This window comes from Corvus hawaiiensis, chromosome 1 (genome assembly GCF_020740725.1).
Source record: "Corvus hawaiiensis isolate bCorHaw1 chromosome 1, bCorHaw1.pri.cur, whole genome shotgun sequence".
NCBI lineage: Eukaryota > Metazoa > Chordata > Aves > Passeriformes > Corvidae > Corvus > Corvus hawaiiensis.
The window spans coordinates 64,655,591-64,678,624 of NC_063213.1; the positions used below are offsets into that span (position 1 = coordinate 64,655,591).

General features: G+C 41.6%; 1 protein-coding gene across 2 annotated transcripts; it reads left to right on the forward strand.

Moving 5' to 3' along the window:
* Positions 1-5,605: 5,605 nt before the first annotated feature.
* Positions 5,606-21,247, forward strand: LOC125328183 (myosin regulatory light chain interacting protein). Of its 2 annotated transcripts, none has more exons than XM_048308451.1 (7): positions 5,606-5,810; positions 6,805-6,995; positions 15,959-16,144; positions 16,990-17,187; positions 17,521-17,685; positions 19,101-19,521; positions 19,865-21,247. In XM_048308451.1, exons 1-7 carry the CDS (start codon positions 5,724-5,726, stop codon positions 19,952-19,954), a joined length of 1,338 nt encoding a protein of 445 aa, XP_048164408.1. In that variant the 5' UTR covers positions 5,606-5,723; the 3' UTR covers positions 19,955-21,247. The 2 variants fall into 2 exon arrangements, with proteins under 2 accessions (XP_048164408.1, XP_048164419.1); XM_048308462.1 differs by lacking the exon at positions 5,606-5,810 and adding an exon at positions 6,169-6,439.
* The last annotated feature ends 1,787 nt before the right edge of the window (positions 21,248-23,034 follow it).

Consider the following 23,034-nt stretch of genomic DNA (forward strand, 5'->3'; position numbering starts at 1 on the left):
CCCAAGAAACATAGAAAAAGTTCTTAAACAACCATGCCAGGAAGTGTTTCAGTTCTTTTTGAGCTTGAATCAAGCTAAAATTTACAAATCGTTGTTCAAGAATCATTTTAAGTTTAAGATAAATGTCCATATGCGGCTCTGAGAGCCAAGAGTCTTCCCACGGTTCCTCCATAGTTTAGATATGGAATAGCAAAGCAAAACCAAGAAGAGGAATCCAAAGTTTCCAGGGTTTACTCACACAAATCAGTCGCTTAGGGATCGGGGATCGTTCTGCTCACAAATCTCCACCATTTGTTGCAGTGGGGATCCTGCAACACGCATATACCAAACCAGGAGTCCCGTGGAAAGGAAATATATATGGACAGACAGATTCTTGATAGCTGTTTCAGAGATGTTTATTTCTCCAGCCGCATGGCCGGAGCTCTGCCGAGGAACTGTTCCAGTCACGGGACCAAGGGTCCTTCTGCCCGCGCAGGGAACACAAACCAACCAACGGGAACGAGGCTGAGCAGGGGCAGGAAACCCCGTGTCTGTGCCCTCAGGGCCCCCTCTCCCAGGGCTACATGGCAGAGGAGGAGACCCCAACACCAGTTGACACACCCAGAGCACATGTATGCAGCACAAAATACACAGATGTACTCTGTTGGCCGTACAGATCATGTACAGACACACAGACCACTCACACCAACACTGACACCACCACCAGCCTCATCCTGCTCTCTGCTCTAGCTGAGGAGGGCAAAGGCCCATATATACCCATCTACAAGGTGGAGTCCTCCAGCAGGAGGCCTTGGTGTGTCCAGCAGCTGCTCCTGGATTCTGGTCTCCCCAGTTACTGCCACCAGGACGTACAAGCTCTCAAAGCCACAGCCCCACTCCTGCTGCTGGTACAGAGCAGGTACTCATCACACACACAGAGCCAGAGCTGTTGGGGATTCCCCTGGTCCCTGTAGCCCCCTCCTTGTGCTCTTGTCCCTAGAGACCGACCAGCAGCCACTCCCATCCAGAGGTGGCCCTCAGAGACCTCCAAACCCATCCCTGCTCCCAAAGCCCTTTACCTACTCATTGACTCATTTGCATTATCTTTGCCAACAATCACACCCACACTCGCTCCAGCTGCTGCACCACAGCCAACCTTCTCTACCCCCATACACGCAGGCAATAAAGAGCCCTTTACTGGAAAACAGTTAAAGGTGGAGTTACTGAGGAGAGAGGACAGACTGTGCTGGTCAGGAGCAGGGCACAGCACAGCCAGGCAACTTTTCACACAGGTGACCTCTTTTATTCCCTTGTTCCACACTTGTTACTGTCCCAATTTCTTAAACCCCTACTTTGTCCTGCTTTTGGTTCCTCCTCTGAATACCCATTATGAATTCTGTGCAATTCCCAAAAGCTCTTGCCCTGCACCACCTTATGTGTCCCACACCTTCGGATAGCAGGTCCTCTTAGTAACCTGGGGAGCTGCTCCCCATCACACACGGTGATAGGTTTCATACCCGGACACCAGGGTTGAGACTCTGCTGGGCCACCCTGGGAGGGGACCTGAGAGGATCTCCTTTCCTCTTAGTCCTTACTTTGCTTTCCTATCTGCCATTGTCACTGTGCTCCTTTGGGCTTGCAAAGATGGGCCTTTCATGACTCTCCTGGGATGGCAGTGGTGTTAACCAAACAATATGTCAGTAGCCTAACAAACCATGTATCTAAACCTACTTAATATCTCTTATTTAAGTCAGAGAAAGTTAAACAACAACAAGTGAGAACAGAAGAGCATATGCAAAGTACAAGAGTAGGGAAACAGTCAGAATCTACATCGCCATACTGCTTGTGATTGTTATATAAACTAGGATTCCAGTTAGAAGTATTTTCTCATGCAGCCATTCATTCTTGCTGGAGCAAAAGACACCACACACCACCAGCACTGTGAGAAGTCTGTTGGTGCCTAGCTTTCCTAGAGAGGGGCAGGCCTCTTCTATGCAGGGCAAAAGAAGTTCATAATTTGTCTGGGTTATTGTCTCCCTCACAGTCAGCAGAGCACACCTTTAGCACCAAGAGCTGAGGTAACGCAGTATTTCATTCATGTCTTTAATGCGACTGCTATGAATGAACAGCAAAGATAAATGATAGGAACTTCTAAATACTTGATGAAGCCCCATCCTGAGCACAGGCAGCAGCTGAGCATTTTGAACCTTTTACCCTGGCTTTCTGTGGCAGTAAAATATCCTGAATTTGATTAGAGCCAATACCATGAGCAACAACTGAGGATCTTAGAGAAGATCTTGCAAAAACATCTGGGTAAAGACACCACAGCTACACTGCTGAATTCCTCACAAGATGAAGGATCATGGCAGTAGGCTGGAGGCAACTGCCTCGGACACATTGAGATTAAAAGTCTGTACAGTGAGAGGCATGAGTGTTCTTTGGAAACTATGGTCAATCTTGTCATGTTGGGGACTAAATTCGAAGATCTTGAAATTATTGTTTCCCTTCTCGTAGCAATTGGACTTCTCACAGGATTTCCGTTCAAGTGTCAGACAAGGAGGCAGTACAACTAACTATTTGAATCAGGATGTGACAAAGAATTAACCTTGTAGATAGATTACATGTAGGAAAAATAATCAACCGGTGTTAGGCAAAGAAATGTAAATATATAAATGTATATAAGGTCACTTACTTATGCTGAAACTGAAACACTGCAGCAAAAGGCTGACCCACCATAGAGATCTACAGCACACATAATTTTGTGAAATACAGCACTGAGATGACATGTTGATAAACATTGCTCTTTTATGATACACAAAAGGTGAACATCCATGCTATGAGCAGTTTGACAGTGTAGCTCACTGAGTGTTGATAATTCATCAAAGACACCAGGCAGAAGACTGCAAGATGTTTCAGCTTTTCCTCTCAGACAGAGCCCAAAGGGCTGCAGCAGGCACTTGTCACACGAGCTGTCTCCTGGGTGCAAACTCAGGGCTTGGTCCTCTACTCCCTCCTGTAGAGCATGAATAAAATATCACAAAGAGACTGCAAAATGAAATGTATTTCTGTGACAGCGGTGTCCAGATGACACCCTCGAAAAGAAATGCTTGTTTTACACAGGGCTTAACCGATCTATGCAATTTACTGCCACAAGCTATTTTTGTGGCTTACAGTTTAGCAGATTTCAAAGCAGGATAACACTTTTACAGACATAATAAGAACACCTGCATTCACGTTAAGTCAGATTAAAGGAAAACACAGGATGGATATTAATACATATAGAAAGGGCATGTTTCTCTTTGTCTGGACAGTGCCTAGCATAAAGTGAACTGATTTCTACTATACAAGAAAAATGGATAAAAAAGTAAAGGGTAATCTATCAGGTATAAGCCAGCTTTAACTGTTTAGTGTCAGAGAAAATATACAAGCACATTATTATTTCGCAATTATATAAACATTTCTTGCACCTTCCTCTGTAACATCTGATATGAGCTACTGTCAGGGAGAGGATATCAGAATACTAATAGCATGAGTCATCATGGCAGTTTTGGTTTCTTCATAACGCATCTAGAACTTTTTTTGAGTATGACAGAAATATCAAAATCAGACAAAATACTATATCACCACAATATACGGAAGTAAAACTAAAATAGAACTAAAATCTAATTTTCTGCACCCACTCCAACAAAAAATAAAGAAGTGGAGAACACAGGCTTTTTTCCCTTACTAAAATATTTTGTAATTTTTTGTTAGTAGCTAATCCCTTTATAATTAAGCTTCTCCCAAAGAGTTTGGGTTTTTTCCACCAGAAAATCACAGAGTTGAGATGCATTTAATTTTGAAATTTTATTCATCTTTCTGTCATGTTAGTTCCCTTTTTCAACCCTCCAATCTATGAGTCTGGTCCTTTAAGACTCTAAATTCTTCAAATTAAACACTCTAGACCTGGGCATGGAAATCTGAGCTAGGAAGTGTGCAGGTGAAATGTAGCACCACTCAGGTTTGACATCTCATGTCCTGACTCTTATTTGTCTCCTACTGTTCTGCCTGGTTCAGAACTGAGAGGTCTTCTAGAGTTCACATGAACAAAATGGATCGAGCTCCATATACCGTGTGTGCCAGAGTTCCCAGAAGAATAAGCATCTGTTCTGAGCATTTCTTTAATAAAAACTGAAAATACTAACAACCCTGACAAGCATAGCAGAAACTGTGAAACACAAGCAAGTGACCCATACACATGGGAACAAGCTAATATTCCGCCCTGTAGTGACCTCGCATTAGTGCTGTGGTTTGTTCTTCTTCCTATTATTCTTCACTGCATTTTCAGATACCCATTTCCTCTCACAGCTCTTCCCCTGACAGCCTACTTGTTCCTCACCACTGCACTGCTCAGTACATCTTTGATCTGCACTTCTCTCGGGCAACCCACACAGCGTGCATTTTGTACTTAATCCTCCCTGTTGTTTCAATTTACATTGTTAAAGCAGCCATAAACTACTTTATGCACCTTGGGTATGTTTGACAAACAAATATTTCTAAGGGCTTGCCTGTTCTTGTCCTGGTCAGGAATCACCTACAAGATTCATATCTACAGAAAACGAGTTTAAAGTCTCCACCATCCCTTGGCATGGTGGCGCATGGAGGCTGTGATAGGGCTTGACAAGTTGTTCTTCAAATTTCCATCTTTTCCAGGGTTTTGCATGCTGTATAACACAGAATTGAGGAGGCCAAAGAGAGTATGGGAGTGAGAACATCAATTTGGATTTTATCTTCCCTTTGACAGAAAGGAGTGTTTGAAAGCCGAGAGATGAGCTAGGGCTCAGGGGGACCTTATCACATTCTACAATGACCTGAAAGGAGGGTGTAGCCAGGTGAGGTCAGCCTCTTCTGCCAGGCAGCCAGCAACAGGACGAGAGGACACAGTCTCAAGCTACACCAGGGGAAATTTAGTTTGGAAATTAGAAATAATTTCTTCACAGAAAAGGTGATAAGACATTGGAATGGGCTGCCCAGGGAGGTGGTGGGGTCACTGTCCCTGGAGGCGTTTGAAGAAAGACTGGATGTGGCACTCAGTGCCATGGTCTAGTTGGCATGGTGGTGATTCATCATAGGTTGGACTCGACGATCTCAGAGGTCTTTTCCAATCTAACTGATCCTGTGATTCTGTGAAGGCAATATTTGGTTGTCACACAGCCCACGGCTACCCTCTCTCACATGTTTCACAGACTGTCCCTGGCCAGTAGGCTTAGCCTCCACCGGCACTAGGAAGAGCACACCTTGCTTTGATTTAAGCGGACACAATGGCGGGGTGACAAGCTCCGGGCTGTGGCGGCTTTGGGAGGGTGAGAGCGCCGTGCGGCTCGGGGCGCTGAGGGCCAGGAGAGGCCGCAGAGCGGCGGGGGCGCGCGGCCGCGCGGGCACGGCGGGGGGCGCCCGAGAGCGAGCACAACACACGCCCGGCCGGCCATGGCGGCGCTGATTGGCGGCGGCGGCGGCCTGCGGCCGTGAGCGGCGCCCCGTGATTGGCCCGCAGGTGCGGGCCCGGGCGGGGCGGGGCGGCGGAGGGTACATAAGGAGGGAGCGGCGCTGGCGGCGCGCAGGCGGCGGGGCACGGGCGCTGGCTGGGTGCGGGCGTGGGTGGCGGCGAGGACGGGGGGTGCGTGTGGGGCTCAGCCCGTGCCGACAGCGGCGGCGGCCGCTCCGCGTGTCCGTGGCGGCAGCAGCGGTGCCGCCTGTCCCCAGCCATGCTGTGCTATGTGACCAGGCCGGACGCGGTGGTGATGGAGGTGGAGGTAGAGGCGAAAGCCAACGGCGAGGACTGCCTCAACCAGGTGAGGGGCTTCTCCCCGCTGCCCGCCCGCCAGGCGCCAGAGCTCTGGACGGGGGCTGTGACGGGCGTAGTGGTGACCACGGGGCAGTGCCGAGCGCTGGTGCCCGCAGCCGCGCGGCTCCCCCTGGCACCCGCCGCCCTCTTCCCGCGGCGGGGCCCGGACGCCGGGCGAAGGGCGGCGGTGGCGCGGGGCTGGGCCGTGCGGGGGCGGCCGCGGTGGTGGGGGCGGGGAGCGCCGCAGTCTCCCCGCGTCCCTTACGGTTTTGGGTTTTTATTTTCCTTTTTTCTTTTTCCCAACGCCTTCTCCATGTTGGATGCAGGGGGTGCTGCATCCCCCTCCACGGGGCTCTCCGGCACCTCTACTGTGGGAAGCGCAGGCCCGGGCCTCGCCACTGAATCCTGCTGGAAGTGGCCCCGAGGAGGGGACACGAGTGGGGCCAGAGGCGGGGGATGTAGCACCCACTGCATCCAGCCCTCTGTATCAGGGGCCGAGCGGGCTGGAGCTGCCGTCCAGGTGCCTTCTCGCCTTTCCGTCTCCACCGCCTCGGTGTGTCTGTGGTGGCTGCCGTGGGGATGCTGGGGAGAGACAGACGAACAGTCCGGTCTGCTGCTGGCACCTAAGTAAAACTTGTGGGTGACTGTACTTTTTTTACTCCTCCTTGCCCAGCAAGTGCGACTGGCTTTGATGTTGAATAGCAGATGTTCTCTTCTTGTGGAAATCCGCTGACCCTCTGAAGTGCCTGTCCTGGGGGTAAAATTTGACCATAGAAGCCCATGTGTTTTTTGGCTAGTGGAGAAATTCCTATTCATGCTTAGTGTTTTTCTCTGGGCTGTTTTGTATGCAACCTAGAATCCAAGTAATTAAGCCTTTGTACGAAGGTGCTGACAGCAGGATTTTGTGTGTGTGTTTTAAGTGAGCAGTCTGAAATACCACTTCAGATGTTACTTTTCATTATCATGTTGTAGCCTGATTGTAAAGAACCTCGTTCTTTCAGGTTTGCAGAAGGTTGGGAATTATAGAAGTTGATTATTTTGGACTGCAGTTCACCGGCAGCAAAGGCGAGAATCTATGGCTGAATTTGAGGAACAGGATCTCCCAGCAGATGGATGGTTTAGCCCCTTATCGATTGAAATTGAGAGTCAAGTTCTTTGTTGAGCCACATCTTATCTTACAGGAACAGACAAGGTAAATAAATATGGTTGTAAGTGCATTTCATTTAATACTTTGTTTTCAATTTCTGTAACTTAGGAAAGTGACTACACATTGTTTTTATTTCTTTATGGTAATTTTGCTTGACTTTTCTATGTAGTTTTAAAATCTTAGTGTTTTTGAAGTTCATTGATAATTTTTTTTAGAAAAATGTAATTAAATTGGCAACATTAAGTTTTGTGTAGCTACCAGTAAGTAATGAGTGTGAGTAATTTTGTGAGCACTTAGTGCTGAAACTGGAAGAAACTAAGCTCCCAGTAGCAAACTTTTCATATGGTATTTGTGTGTCCGATAGTAACCTCTGTTTTGTGGTGTTACTCTAGGTCATTCTGAACCACTAGTACAGAAAGGCAGGAAACAATTCCTCCCACAGTGCAAAAAAACTTGCTGAATTCCTTTTTGTCTGGTATTATGTTACAGTAACTTTGATATAGCTACAGGCCCTTAGAGGCTACAAAAGAAACAGCTGTCTGGCTGCCTCTGTGGCTGGTCCTCTTAACTAAATTGTTATACTGTTATTAAATCAGAAGAAATAGTCTTCTAAGATTAGTAGGGAACACTTGCTTTTATTCCAGGACTTTGGTTACCACATGAATTGCAACAGAATTATCTTTAAAGAATGCTGTGCAAATATATATTTAATGCTGACCTTCCAGCTACTTTTTCCAGTTAGTTTTGGATAGTACAGTTAATATGAATGGAGCCAATTGGAATCTAGTGTTTATATGATAATGCCAAAACTCATTTTCACTGCTCGCCTGAACTTGGTACTCTTAGAATCCTTAACTTAGTACTTTCAGAATTAAGACCATGAATACACCATGGTGCTTCTGCACAGGATGTCTAAAGAACTTGATCAGAGGCTGACAGTCTGATTTGGTGTTTATTTCATAGGAAAAAGGTTTAGAGTTTATTTTTTGATCTAATGTGTAGGGGAGAGGCTTTTAGGGAGCAGTGGTTCTAGCTTATCAATATGGTTGAAGTTTTCAGAATGCTGTGGTGGTAGACCATGGTTGTCCTGGATAATAGCTCCAGTTAGGCAAATGCATTCAAACTGAATTCCAGTTTTGATACACTGTTATTTAGGAAATAATTTCTACTATCCATGACATAGCTTTGAGTATTTTTCCTTAAAGAAACTTCTCCTCTTATTTAAATATTCTCTGTAAGTATAAAACCAAATTACAAATGGGATTTATGTAGAACAAAAGGAGCCGTGTAATTTCATACCTGATGAGGCAGAAGAGATTACCCTGGGCATGTCGGATGTGTCTCCACTCACAAAACAAATCAGGGTGAAAATCTGAGGAAACCTGAAAGTAGCATTTTTATGCTATCATTGATGAATGCTTGTTCAACTTTACAAGGCTTTTGCAGACGTCTGTGTCCCTGCCTTCAACACTGTCAATGCAAGACTTGGCAGGAGGTGGAAGTTAATAGAGACGTTGAACTGGTGAAACATGCCCCAAGGGCCTCAAAGACCAGCTTGTGTAGCTAAAATGTAGCAGAGCTTATACACCTACATCGGAGCAAGCAAGTATTTCTCCAATGTAAAGATGATTTAATAGAATGTAGATGGGGCAAGCTTTTTTTTACGTACTAATTAAGACTGTTCTGAAACTAATATTTTTAGCAAACAATTTTTAAATTAATCTGGGGTTACGCATCAGAAGAAAAAACCAAATACAAGTTGTATGTCAAGTTGTAATAACTGCCTTTTAGTTGTGTAAGCCTGGTAGTGCACATGTAGCAGACCTAGAATTCCAGTGCCTGTGGTAAATGTCTGTTCTCCTGGATTGTTGACACTGAGTTTTAGTAGATGGACTTTTTTTCTCCTCGGGTCTGCTTGAGGATTTACATATGCATGTAACTGTGAGTTCATACTTAGTTTGTGCATAAGCATCAAGGGGAAGATGAAAAACTTGTAAACCTGTTGCCAAACTTAAAGATTAATAGGTGTATCGTAGAATTGCAAGGATTAGCTGTACAGTTAAAGCTGACACATTGTTTCATCTTTATCTGCAAAGTCTTGAGGAAGAAAGTGATGGGTGTCCTTAGTTTCCTTTAGCAGTTATGTCCATATTTGATGTGTGGGGTGTTTCTGGCAGAGCTGTTGCCTTGTGGTCCTGTGTGTGAAGAATGCTGGGGAAATTTTCCAGTCTTTTGCTTGCAGCCTCTGATCCTGTTTTTGCATATAAATTAGATGCATGCTGAGAACTGCGTTTGAAACCTGAGAAGCTGCAAGTAATTCTAAATTTTGTTGATATGCTTCATCATGATTATAATAGCAAGCATTGTGACTGAGTTACCAGGTTTTTTTTCCTGTATTTTTTGGAAGCTTTGCCAACCCCATTTGCAGTGCTTTGTTCAACCCTTGCCTTGAACTTGAATTTAAAACTCAGGTGTATGTTTGTTTGTAGCAATTTAATGTTCAGGTTTCTACATGCTGTGAAAGCCGATCTGGCAACAGAACATCGACCTCTGCTTCTGTTATCTTTAATCAGCCCAGTGGAAGATTGCAGCCAATTTTAATATTCTTATACAAGGTAGCCCTCTTGCTACAGAGCCAGGTTATAATTGTATCTCTGACCACTGTGGCAACAATCCACCTTCTCGAAGTGCTTTGGGAATTGCATGGAAAATCTACTGCACTTCTTTTGCAGGGTTAAAAGCAGTTTATTTCTATTCTTTGGATCTCAGCTTCTAGGTTTTTTATTTGACTACCTGGTACTGAATTGCACCACATGATTTCATAGTTTAGAATTGTTTTCAATGGAATAAAAGTGCTTCAGTGCAAGAATGTCATTCAAATTTAATCTACTGCTGTCAGAGTTTTACAAATAAGTCTGAGATGTGAACAGTGTGCTGCTTTAGAGGAGTGAAGAGCTACATGTTTTCTTTAGCATGGAAAATCACATTGGCTTGAAAAGAATTGCTATCTTTTTGCTGAAAGACACATGTGATGGTCCAAGATCGAGATCATAACTCTGGCTTGTGTTGCGTTTGTTTTCACTGTTTTCTGTATTTCTTTGATAGGTCGTGCAACGGTTTGGGGGAAAAAAGCAAACCTGCTTTTCGCTTCTTTACTGAATGACTTGTGGGTGGTTCATGTAACAAATGTTGTGAAGTGTTGAATTGCAGTAAGGAGCTGGGGCTTAGAGAAAGGATCATACCTCACTAATCGGAATTTTCAGGAGACTTTTTGACTGGGGGTGGGGCCGGCAGGAGACGCTCGGCAGCGGTGCGGGCCGGGCGGGTCCGCCCTGCCGGATGCGGGTGTCAGGGGCAGCAGCGGGGCAGTGACCGGGAGTAGCCCCAGCCCGGGAGCCAGCTCCGGGGCAGAGAGCTCCGGGCATCAGCCACAGGCTGTTGTGGAACGTGGAGCAGAGGAGTCTTGAAACTTGCACCTTTTAAAGGAGAGTGTTTGCTGAGCTGCCCAAGAGGCCAATGGTGTCCAGCAGCAGTCTGGGAGAATGGTGGGTTTAGATTTTAAATTCAACCATATTTGCCTTGTGTAGCACGAATGAAAATCAAATATTCACGCGTAATCCCCGACAGTTTAAGATATGACCAAATTCTAACTCTATATCATGAAGCACTCAAAAGAGCTGCATTTTGCCAGCCTTGAAAGTGGCAATTATTGTTTTGGAGGCTTTTAAGTTGTGTGATGTTTGCCAGTATTTGAATTACATTTACAAAGTACACTTTTTTGCTGGTTGTTTTGATGAATTAGTTGAAATTAAGAATGGCCTTGTAAAATCCGTTGAGCAGTCAGATACATGTAGTAGGTAGAAAATGAGAACCATCCTATTATCCCATAGCATTGGGTAGCCAGCGCAGCAGTGACATGGTATTTGTTACAAGGCAATGAAAGTGTGTGTGATAGACGCTGGGCTGGGTTTAATGAATCTGTTTGTCTAGATCAGAGTTGAATTGCAGTTGGTAACTTTTTACCCACTCTGCTGAGAGCAAGTAACAACAAAGATACTGAGGAGCATTAAAAAAGCAAAAAACATTGTTTTTTGTAATGTGGGGTGGCCTTGTCTGCTTTTAAAACTGGAATTATATTCTGTAGATTAGAGATCTTTATCAATATGTATTTTAGGGAGAACAATTATGCCTCTTAATTTTGATTTTAGACTACAGAGCAGTAAATTTACTTCACAGTAGGAAAGAGACTTAACCTGTGGTAAGGAATCATACTGCAAACAGAACAGGTAGTTCCTTGGGAGGTGTGCTAAGATACTTGCCAGCAGTCTGGCATGAGAATGAGGTCTTTCAGCTATGCTTCTAGTTTAGGAGTCATTAATCAGATGCAGATACCTCTTTGATAAAGGACTGGGGTTTTCCATTTCTTCCACTGGCAGCTAAGTTTAGAGCTTAAAATTTTTAGCTGCCTATTTGCTCTGTTTCCCTTGCCTTGATTTAAAAAAAAAAAAAAGTAGTAGAAACTACTAGCAGAATGTTGATTCCTAATGCACATAAGGTCTTCAGTGAGTTAAAAAAGAAAAGCTGATCTTATATTCCATGTACTCAACACTTTTCAGAGTATTTTTTTGTGGAGTTGTTATTGCCAGTTCATTTGGATGAACACTAACTAGGTGATTGTCCCCCTCTTGGAATTCCATTGTAGTGAAATACTTAATGTCTGTTTCTGGTAGCAGTGTTCAGTATCATCAGCCTGCATAAATTGCTTTAGAGGGAAGCGAAAAGCAATTAATGGGATTGATATCTGGATCTGTGACTTTGGTTTGGTAGCTACACTTTTTTGTGAAACAGACCATCTGCTGAAATCTCCTTGCAACCTTCCTTTTCTACAGTTTTTGTATCGAATTATTTACATCCAACTGCAATACATTAATCACACTACATTTTATTTTACTGAGAGTTTTATATGCACATTAATATTAAATTATATGAAAAACGTAGATCCAAAAATAAGGATGCAAAGTGAATATAAGATCACCGCTGTAGCTAGTGGTTGAAGAAAGCCTGTGATCCTGTTCTAATTGTAAAAGTGCCTTTTTTCCCTTTGGAAAAGAAGAAATCTGTCTGGGCAGTGACTGACAAAGTGTAGCTTTGGCAAACTTAATGTGTTGCCCTCTAGTCAATATTCCTGTGTAGTGTTTTGAACTACCAAACTCAGAGGGAATGTTCCATAATTGAATACACAGGTATGTCTAGGTGGCATGAGGTTCAGAGAGGAAGGAAAGGCTATTTTGGGCTACAGAGACTGTCTTTTGTACCAATGCTGTGACGTGTAGAGAACTTGAGCTACAAGTGCAATGGGAGGTTCTGTTTGTCCTTAAAGTTGCCACTAGTTGATCAGTGTCCCAACACATCTGGCAGGTGTTAAGATGACTAGGAGACACAACAATTGATGGGCAAACTTCATAGTTGTGAAGATTTAGAGACTAAATGAAGCTTTGGCAAGGGTAGTAAATAGCTGTAGAATGTGCTAAGAATTGGGGCTGGGGGTTGGAACAGACAGACCTACCTTTTGTCTGACTTCAGTTACTTCTCAAATTTATAACATGCAATATTAATGCATCAAGTGCAACTGAAATGTGAATGATGCAGAAACAAAAACATTTAGTTTCTTTTATGGTGGACAAACTTTAGATTTTCTACCAGTAATGTTGGAACCTTTAGGGAACTTACAAACAGTTCAGTTTTTAGTTTTAACAGTTCATTGTTCTAAAACTTGCTAGGTAAAAATTCCATTAAGTGTAAAATATTAGTGCTGAAATAATTCCTTGGAAAAAGTGTATCCTTTTACTGTACAACATATCTTTAGAGGTGAGAAAAAGTCTTACTTTTTTTTTTTATCATAGCTAAAGGTTCCAAGAGAGAGGAGGGATGGTAGATTGTGTATGAAGCGATTAGGTCACAATCTAATTTACAGAAACTTACATAAATCTGTGATATGACCAGATTTTCTACAGACAGTCTATTAGGTCCTTTAGAATTTGCCGAACTAGATAAGGAACTGCATCAAGGCTCCTAATGCATTAGTTTTGCTATTGTATTCAGCAATAAAATCACGTTCTTATGCCTTTTTCTTTAACGATCAAAAGACTTTGTTTAGTTTTGTGTAAAAAAAAAGAAATTAAATCTGCATTTGTAATCATGTTGTGGCTAGTGTCATGTTTTGGACCTTTGAAGAGGGATGATTTTACAGTGGATAGTTATATAACTTTGAAGGTGTGCACTGTGAGTGCAGCTGGATGGGCTAATCAAAACCGTTTTTTCAGATGTCTAAAATGCTTATAACCCTCACTGTCTTTCAATTTCTTGATGCCTTTCCTTCATCAAACACACTTAAGGACTCAAAACAAGCAAACAAAATCCCAAAAACAAACAAAAAACCCCAACACACATTAAAAAAAAGGCAGAGAATTTGCTACCTGAACTTTAGTTTTGGGCAGCTGCTCTAACAGATCAGTGCAAAGTCATTCACTGTCCTGAGTGCAGTTTAGGTAATTTAGGTGCAGATGGACTGTTAAATATTGTTCTTATCAGTTTTCTGACTTAATAAAACAGCTTATGATAGTGTAAGCTGGGACAAGAATTTGCATAACTAGTTACTTTGCAATAACTGTCCTTTATATGTGCTGTTTGTTCCATTTATCAAAAAAATGCAAAGTAGCTGAGTATCTGTGAGATGTTTTCCCTTATGTGATATGAGCCAGTTATGGAAAGTTACTGCACATTAGCTGATGTGATGCTATTTCACATTGTGCCTTAAACTCATTTGTCTTCTATGCCATTACTGGCTCTATAGTAATGGAATGTGACAAGCCATGCATCTGCTGTATCTGTTTCAGAATTCATCTGTAATTCATCTGTATTTGCTGGAGCAATATTTTGGTTTTCAGCTCCCCTTGAGATGTCAATAAGGTCTTCCCAGCAAGGGGAGAACTCTTGACTTTACCCTGTGTAGTCAGTGCTGTCATATGCAAAAAAAACCCCTGAAGATACAAGCATTTAGGTGTGGTAGTTGTAAATGTTTCAGCTAATGAGAAAAAAATTGTCAGATCTTTCTTTGAAAATACTGTATTTGTAATTAGTACTTAAAGTGACTGGAAATCCTGTTCTGTCAGAGGATCAAGAGTGCATGAGAAGCTGTTATTTTATGAAATGTTGATTGGAGTTAGGAAAATACCTACTATTTGAATTTATTTTGGCCCTAGTGTTTTAGTAATTTATACTGAATTCTTCAGGTTTATGGACTGAGCACCAAAAAGAGTCTGTACAACTAAATCACTTTAAAAGGCCACAGATAGGCCTTTCTGTGGCCCAAGCCCAAAGAGCTATGACTCTGCAAGGTGTGAGAAACAGATGAGAGCAGAGGTTTGACTCTCAAAAAAAAAAAAAAGAGCCTAAACAAGGAATAACCTGCTAACAGTAGAGGCAGCTCTGTCTGAAGTTCTGGTCCTCTTGCCACCTAAACTTGTGTCCTGCACAGTGTGAGGCTGCGCATTGGCTTCCACCAGACCCCTTCCAGAGCTGCTGAAGGATGTAGGTTGGTGTTCAGACTTCAGTGTGACGCAATTAAGCACTTGCATCACAACTATCATGATACTCTAGCAGGAGAAATGGTTTGCAAAGGCAGCTGTGACTTGCTTGTTGCAGGAAATGGACTGTAGGAAAGGTTACAGGATAATTTAATACCAATTCTTTTTTCCTGATTCAACAAGTTGTGGATATGAGGCATCTTTTGGACTGGTATCTTCTTAGTTGCAACATTTACCAATAGAGCTAAGAAAAAACACAACTTTTGGAAGTTCTGTAATTGCTCGTAGTGCCGAAAAAAAGTCCTATTTGCCCTGTTGTACAAAGGAATTATAGAATGCTACAAAAGAATATATGTAAGATACTATTCAAAATTCCCATTGTAAGGAAAGCTCATCACTTACTAGGATCTTCAACTTCAGTGATGAGAGATTCAATACAGAGCTTCAGTAAAGCTTTTCTTAAAAGTAGATTACACTTCACTTTAGAAAAGTAAATGTCCCATTCCTGTGGAAGCCAAGACACATCCCTGTGAGTGCTAGGCTTCATTTATTGAACGTTTTTTTTCAGTGATACGTAACTGTGATACATAATTCTGCATCTGGATTCCATAAATATGTTGAGTCTTAAAAAGAAATGGTAAGAAATTTATATTGTGTCCCCTGAGGGGGAAAAAAGGATGATTCTATAGAAGCTAGGGTAGCCCATAGGGGATATTAACATGCTGCTGTTAATGTTGGCGAAAATGTTGATTTGTCTGTCAAAGTAACCTGTTAGATAATTAAGAGCAGCTTTGTGAATTTTGAGCAAGCTGCCAAACCTTGGTCTGACAAATGCTTACACAGAAGCTGTTCTTCTATTTTATTCCACAATGCCTTTTCAGGTGTTTCAGGTTATTCTGTTAATCATGTCACTGGCAAAAACCCTACGGGCTGGAGCATTTCCACTGTGTAGACAAAGGGTGGCTTCTCCTCTTGCATGACAGAAGTGTGTATGTTTTGAGGTGCTCTTCCCAAATTTGGTTTTGTGAAATGCAGAATAACTTGTAAATGGCAACAAAAAATGTAAACATAGGAAACCAATTGAAATCTTTCATTGATATTTTACTCACTAAATTGAAATTATTAAGTGGCCTTAGGAGTTAAAGCAGTTCCTATTCTTGAGATATTATTGATGACATTAAAGTGCTCATTTCTTTTAGCAGTGCTTTTAGGTACCGTCTTCACTTGTAGCTTCATGTTTAAGAGTAAGTGAAGAATAAGATGGAGGCCCTTTTCTTTCCCTGTGCCAGACTTTTTCTACTGGGTACATTCACTGCAAATTCTGGAATTACCAAATATAGCTGAGGTGTTACTTGTTACATGTTTTGATTACAGATGTCATGTAATGATTTCTCTAAGCAAATGTTTCTGATTGTGTTGCAGGCATATGTTTTTCTTGCATATAAAAGAAGATCTTCTTGCTGGTAATCTTCAGTGTTCTTCAGAGCATGCAATTGAACTTAGTGCATTGTTGGCACAGATGAAGTTCGGAGATTATAACCAGAACACTGCCAAGTACAATTATGAAGAGTTGTGTGCAAAAGAGCTCACCACTACCATTTTGGAGAGGTAAAAAGTACAATGATCTAGTCTCCTTTTTGGAGACCAACAGCAGAAGATTTTGTTATGCATTTAATTGCTGGTGCTATAGTGTAAAACAGTAATTTAACAATAATAGCTTTGGAGATGAAAATGTGACCTGAATGTTTGATGGTCTGATTTCAGTTAAATTTTTAAGCTCAGTTATTAGGTGGTTTTTTGTGGGGGTATTTTTGGTGGTTTTCTGGGGTTGGCTTTTTTTTTCTTGTTTTTTTTACTTGTTTGGGTTTTTGTTTGGTTTTTTGTGGCTTTTGTTTTTGTTTTTTTTTTTCTTGTGAAAACTCTGGTACTTGAGGAAATACAGATATATATATAAAAGTACCTGGAGCAAAGTATTTAAATTGTAAGTATGTCTTAGACCAACACTTGTGAATGAAAGCATTTATCTGGCTTAGTACCCTTATCCTGAAAAGCAGACAGAATTCTGAAACACCTTCATAGCTCAATTCCTGAATATCAGGAAACATTCAGTGTGTCATACTTTTCCGTAGTGTTTTTTTTAACTATGAACTTAGTGGTAGTTCAGGGAAATATTTTGGGGCTGGTGGTGTTAGTTAGAAAGCCTTGATTACATGTAGCTTTTTCATTTCTTAGCAAATGCGCAGTATTTTCTCCTTGATATTCTCAGGATGTTTTGGTAATTCTCAGCTACTTCCAATTCCAATTGCTGGAAATCTATAGACAGATAAAGCAGGTCAGGAGCATGTGCTAATCTGTTTAACTAGGTCATCTAAAAACCCGTGTTAAAACAAGCTGCTGACAGTAACAGCAGATACTTGAGTTAATTCACCTATCCTTAATCTTTTTATCAACAGCATTATTACAAAGCACAAGGAGCTTGAAGGTCTAAGTCAAGCATCTGCTGAATACCAGGTTCTACAGATTGTTACAACACTGGAGAACTATGGGGTAGAGTGGCACTCAGTGAGAGATAGTGAAGGACAAAAACTCCTTATTGGTGTTGGACCTGAAGGCATATCCATCCGTAAAGATGACTTCAGTCCAATCAACAGGTATGTATTTTCTGGAACCATTTGCATGATCAATTTTTCAGAAATACTGAGCATGCCTCTAGTTTTCACATAAATACACAAAACTGCTCTGAGAATTACTAAAAGTGACTGTATATAGGGTCTGAGGGCACTACCTGCTTGTAATCAAAATAACAAGTGACCTTAATACTCTTGATTTTTATATTTATTTTTGAGGTGGCATCTTCAATCAGCATTGCTGACTACTGTCAGAAATCATTGTAACTTCTGATAAAAATGCACTGTAGTAGTTTGTGGAAAATGCCCTTATCCTTAAAAACTAAATAACCTTTCCTTTTTAATACTAATTTATAGGATTTCTTATCCTGTTGTTCAAATGGCAACTCAGTCTGGGAAGAATGTGTATCTGACTGTTACCAAGGAGTCTGGTAATAGTGTGGTTGTCTTGTTTAAGATGATCAGTACAAGGGCAGCAAGTGGACTCTACAGAGCAATTACAGAGACTCATGCATTTTACAGGTCAGTATTGCCCCTAGAGTCGTGTGGTGCTGCTCTTCTCCAGTGTTTGAACTAAGTGCTTAAGCAGCCAGCAGTCTGACTGCAGTTCGGAAATACTGCAAAATTTCATTGTCTTTGCAGCCTCTCCTTTCCTCTTAAGTCCAGAAGCTGAACAGGTTTTTGCTGCTTTCCATTTTGTGGGGTGGGAGTAACAAGAAAAGTAAGCAAAATTTTTCCACTATGAATGACAGCATTTCAGAGTATAAACTTTTAATGTTCCTTGATACTTAATAAACAATACATACATTTTTTGTTCCAATGTAAGAGAGAGATTGAGACCAATGGGGAAGATCCTGTTACTCAGATTGTGTAGTTCCTTTATTTGGCTCCTTCATTTGTTATGTTACCTGTATGCCACCTTCCCATCCCCTATATTTAAACCTTCTTACAGTTCTTCTGTCCTTGCTCACATGCTCAGGATTTTGCTTCCTGCCAGCAGCTATCCATTGTCTCTATCCTGCTGCCCTTTGAGGGGTGCTATACTCATTTGTCGGTGGGCAATTTTTCAGCCCCCTTTCATTCAGTGGTGTCCAACACTGATCAGTCAGACTAGCTGTCAAACACACTTAGCAGTGTTTTCTTAAAATTAACTACCACACACCACTTTCAATTACTTTTTGATCTCTGTCTCTGCTTGTAATTTCTTCTGTCCTTTGCAGTCCCTGATTTTAATTTAAGCAGAATTTTAGTTTGGCAATAGCCTTTGGCCATAAGCTTAGATCTTGGACCTTAGGCCCTGTGAGGCTGTAGTCCTTACATTCTGTGTTTTCTTTCCTGTGTTGCCTAGAGAAGCGATATGCCTTAATAGGCTTCTGCAGATTCCACTGTATCACTGAAATAAGTGACAAGCATGGTTAGGGTAGCTGAAATGCACAGTGGCAAATACAAATGCCTTAATTCTCTACACTGCATTCGCACTGGTTCCTTTCAGAATGACATAATACTAGTATATAAAGTACTGGGTGGAAATTGGGTTAAAAATACTACTTGACTCTATGATAAAAATGGAGAGCTAAAGACTCTTAAGTGGAATTCTTTAAGGCGGTGTTTTGAAATACCATGCAAAGAGGTGTTGCCAGGCTGAACTGTGTATTAAGCAAGTGTCTGCTGTTTGTTAGCATAATTCCTTAAGTCCCTTCCATAGGCTGCCTCTGTTTTACCAGACACTTAACATTTTGAAGATGTAAAGCCATTGTCACTTTCCATTTTACACTTTTCAAAGTAGAGTTGTCATGCAAAGATCATTCAAGAGCTTAAATACTACCTCAGACCATTTCATTTGCTTTAATTTCAGTACTGGTACTTCAGCTTTGGGAACAAATTACTGTCTATTGGTATTAACTAACCAATCTTGCATTTGTCCTGTTGCTTTATAGGTGTGACACTGTCACCAGTGCTGTCATGATGCAGTATAGTCGAGACTTAAAGGGTCACCTAGCATCTCTATTTCTGAATGAAAACATTAATCTTGGTAAAAAATACGTCTTTGACATTAAAAGAACATCAAAAGAAGTTTATGATCATGCGAGGCGAGCTCTTTATAATGCTGGCATTGTGGATCTTGTTTCAAGAAGTGATCAAACCCCACCAAGTTCCCCTCTTAAGTCTTCGGAAAGCAGCATGAACTGTGACAACTGTGAGGGTCTCAGCTGCCAACAAACAAAAGCCCTGCAAGAGAAGTTGCGGAAGCTGAAGGAGTCCATGCTTTGTATGGTGTGTTGTGAAGAAGAGATAAATTCAACCTTTTGTCCCTGTGGCCACACAGTTTGCTGCAAGTCCTGTGCTTCCCAGTTACAGGTAAATGCAGCTCCATTGAGTTATGAGTTACCAAGTTGTGTGGAAGGTTTGTTTTTTGTATATTTGAGGGTCAGGGATTAATACATTTGTGTTGATGTTCTAGTACAACTACTAAAATTTTGTTTGTGGCAAACTAATTTCAGAGAGTGTTCTGTCTGGATGATGTGCTTATGTAATTTGCAGTGAGGATAAGAGTGAGCTGCATGCTTCCCACCCATACCCTGTCTTAGGTATGGGATATGACGGAAAAAGTGCTCTGTTATTGTGTATGTAAAGTCTGCAGGAAGTGCAGAGATTCTCAAAATACAAAGTAAAATAATTTCCCAATGTTTTTCCTTTCCAGTCGTGTCCTGTTTGCAGATCTCGTGTAGAGCATGTCCAGCATGTGTACTTGCCAACCCACACCAGTCTTCTCAATCTGACTGTGATATGATCTACGTACACACTTGAAACCCATCATGTACTCTTCAAACTGCACTAATAAGAAATGCAACCATTGATTGTGAAGAAGGCAATCACTCTGGCATCTATCCACGATCAAAAGCAAAAAATACTGCATTTTTAACATAAATACTCTTTGTTCAGCATGTCCAGAATGGTTTGGGACATCTTCTGAGAGTAGAAGTGTAATTGATTCATGTTACTTAAAGAATGATCCATAAGTTTGTAGCACGGCAGTGTTGCCACAAAGCTCGGTAACCCTGGAGAAATGTGGTGTACACATGCAGCTGTACCCGGCAAAAGCAATGCAGCCTTTTCTTTTACATGCTCTAAATCCTTTTTAGTACAGTTGCATTGTTTATTTTAATATTAATACTTGCTTTTACACATACCAGTTTAGTAAGGCTCATGGCTTCTGCTTTTAGTAAATTGCTTTAAAGAGGAGAGAACTCCTTTTTTTAAAATTAGTTCTTAAACTGAAGTTACAAGGCTTCACTAAGCAGCTGTGCTTAACTCAGAATTTATTAAATAGAAAACAATTCTGAGAGAATAGCTTAAGAAAGGGAAGACAAGATTGCTAATCTTTAAGTGTTGAGGGTGGGTCAGGAAAGTCTTGTGGTTGACAGTGTCCTGTGGAAGCACTGCTATGGGACTTCATTCACAGCTCTCAGTGGACAGGGCACTGCCAAGTTTCCCATAGTCCATTTTTGGCTGTTGGTCTTGGGAGCTGCAGTCAGCTGCCCTTCATGTTGGCTTTATTTTTGGAGACTGATTTTAAACTATGAAACATTCACCATTAGTCTTTAAGGGTTGTGTATAATTTTAAATGCTTTCTTCAGTTAGCATCTTTAGCCGGAAATGACCTACCCAATAAAATGTTTTCGATTTCCACCCCGCTACTTGGGCATTTTGAGCTCTGGTTTCCTAGTGTCTTCTCCAGGGTACAGAGGGAACTGGAGACCATATTTGGGTGCAATACTGGCTTAATCAAAGCTAGAAAAGTACACTGTCACTTTACTGAAATTTTCTGACTATACTTTTCATATTGCCTTAATGTAGCAGTAATGTGTGTTTATGCATCTGTTTCTTTGCACAGACATTTTGTCAAAATATTAAAACTCTACTTTTTTATGACACATTAGCATATAAACCTTACTCTAAGAGGGTATTTATTTTTTCACTTTGTAAAGAAAATTTTGTTTCCTCATGAAGCAAGAGCTTTGTCCTATATTGTAGGCAGCTTCTGTCTTTTTTATATTCAGATTAATAAAGGACTTTAAAAATCTTTGTGTTAATTGCTAAGACTGATTTTGTTCTGAAATTCATTTGAGGCATTACTGAACTGAAAACACAGTACAGCATTTTTGTGTTTACAGTCCTTGAATATTTTGTCATGTTTGAGGTAATGAGGTTTTCTCAAGTGCGTGCAAAGGAGGGAAGAAAACTGACATTTGTTACAGACTGTGAACTTTAAAACAGCTGACATATTCAAACTGTAACATAGCCTTCAGAACTGACTTTGTGAAGAACATTTTCTACAGTAAATGGCCCCAAATCTATGGAGTATATTCCAGGGGAATATAAACTAAAGAATGCAGCGTGCGAGTAGAGAGTTGGAGTTCCAGCAGTCCTGTCTAGCAAGTTCTTAATTACAGATGTGTTGGTGTCTTTTTTTGATTGGAGCTATTCAGACTTGCTAACTTAAAATTCTCCTTTCACATTATTGAAGAGATGGTGCTTGCACACTTCCAGGGCTGTGCTCTGCTATGACAAGGAAGGGAAGGAGTGGGTGTACAAGTGTGTTCAGAGAAGACTGGATCCAGCTACTGTACCAGCATACAGTAATGCTTGATCAAACCTTCCTTGCTTCCCAAGATTACAACCAAATTATGTTAGTAATATCTAATCCATTATGGCAGCTGGCTGAAATGGATTGTAAATTAATATAAATAGATGTTAATATAGGAATCTGATTTACAGCATGCAACATGATCAAGCTGTTAACATAGGCAAGCATGAACTCTAGGTCCTTGTTATTAAATTGACTGTGTCATTAGACCTTGCTAATAAAAATAATTCCAGTAGTTTGAACTCTAATCAAGGTAGGGTTTGAGACCGGTTCTTTGGCAGTGGTGGAATTTGGGCAAAGCCTGTGGCTTCTGTAAACATACCCTGTTTAGTGTTGAAAAGCTGTGCAGGCCCAAGCTGTGAGGTCGGAGTCCATGCAGGAGCCTGGCCTGGTGCAGGCTGTGCCTGAAGCTGCTGGGAACCTGGGTCTGTATTGGCAAAGCAGACCGTGGCGTTAGGAGGGGTCCCCAGTCATTGTGGGTTTGTGGTTTTTTTAATGAAACGATGTTGCCTGTTCTGAGAATTGATCAGCAGTTCACCTCTTCCAAGTGGTGTAAATCACCACACAAGCCTCTGTTGGTTTTTATGTAAGAAGACATTTGATGTAAAACTATGTAAGAATCGCTTTGATTTGTTCACAGACTTCTTTCTTCAGAAGCATTGCTTGAAATGTTGATCATGCTCTCCTAGGAAAGTTTTGCTTAACGATCCAACACTGCTCTGACTTGTGTTGCTCAATGTTTGTAGGTGGAGTACACTTTATTGCAAGGAGTAACTGTGTCTGGTCCACGTGAGCTGCTGAGTGCTGTGAAGAGTGTAAAGGCAACAATAGGAAATCTTGAACTCCACCTGGCAGTTAGTCATACTGCAGAAAAAGTCAGGTCTTGTTTGCTGAAGTGCTGTTCTTTCTCCTAAGATGCTTGGAATGTTGTAATGGATAGTAGGGGGGGAAAAAAACAAAATCCCAAACCAGAAAACAACAGCACAGTTTGTGGGAGTAACTGGAGTTTGTGTCCTTGACACTTCCTCAGGAGCAGGAGGGTTGATCGCAAAGCTTCATTTGGCACCTCTCACACCTAAGTCAGCTCCTGTACCAGTCTGCTACCCAAAGCTGGTACAACTTGATCTTCAGAATTGCAGTGCAGCTGCTGTAATCCCACTGGGTGTGTGCAATGTCACTTTAAAGGGCTATAGTCTCAAATTTCCACCACAACTACAACCTAA

What these genes read in the sequence shown, in the direction of transcription:
- LOC125328183 (XM_048308451.1), top strand. Translation starts at nt 5,724, where the DNA reads ATGCTGTGCTATGTGACCAGGCCGGACGCGGTGGTGATGGAGGTGGAG. An exon ending in GCGAGGACTGCCTCAACCAG is followed by an intron (nt 5,811 to 6,804) that starts GTGAGGGGCTTC and finishes TCGTTCTTTCAG; the next exon opens with GTTTGCAGAAGGTTGGGAAT. An exon ending in GAGACTCATGCATTTTACAG is followed by an intron (nt 17,686 to 19,100) that starts GTCAGTATTGCC and finishes GTTGCTTTATAG; the next exon opens with GTGTGACACTGTCACCAGTG.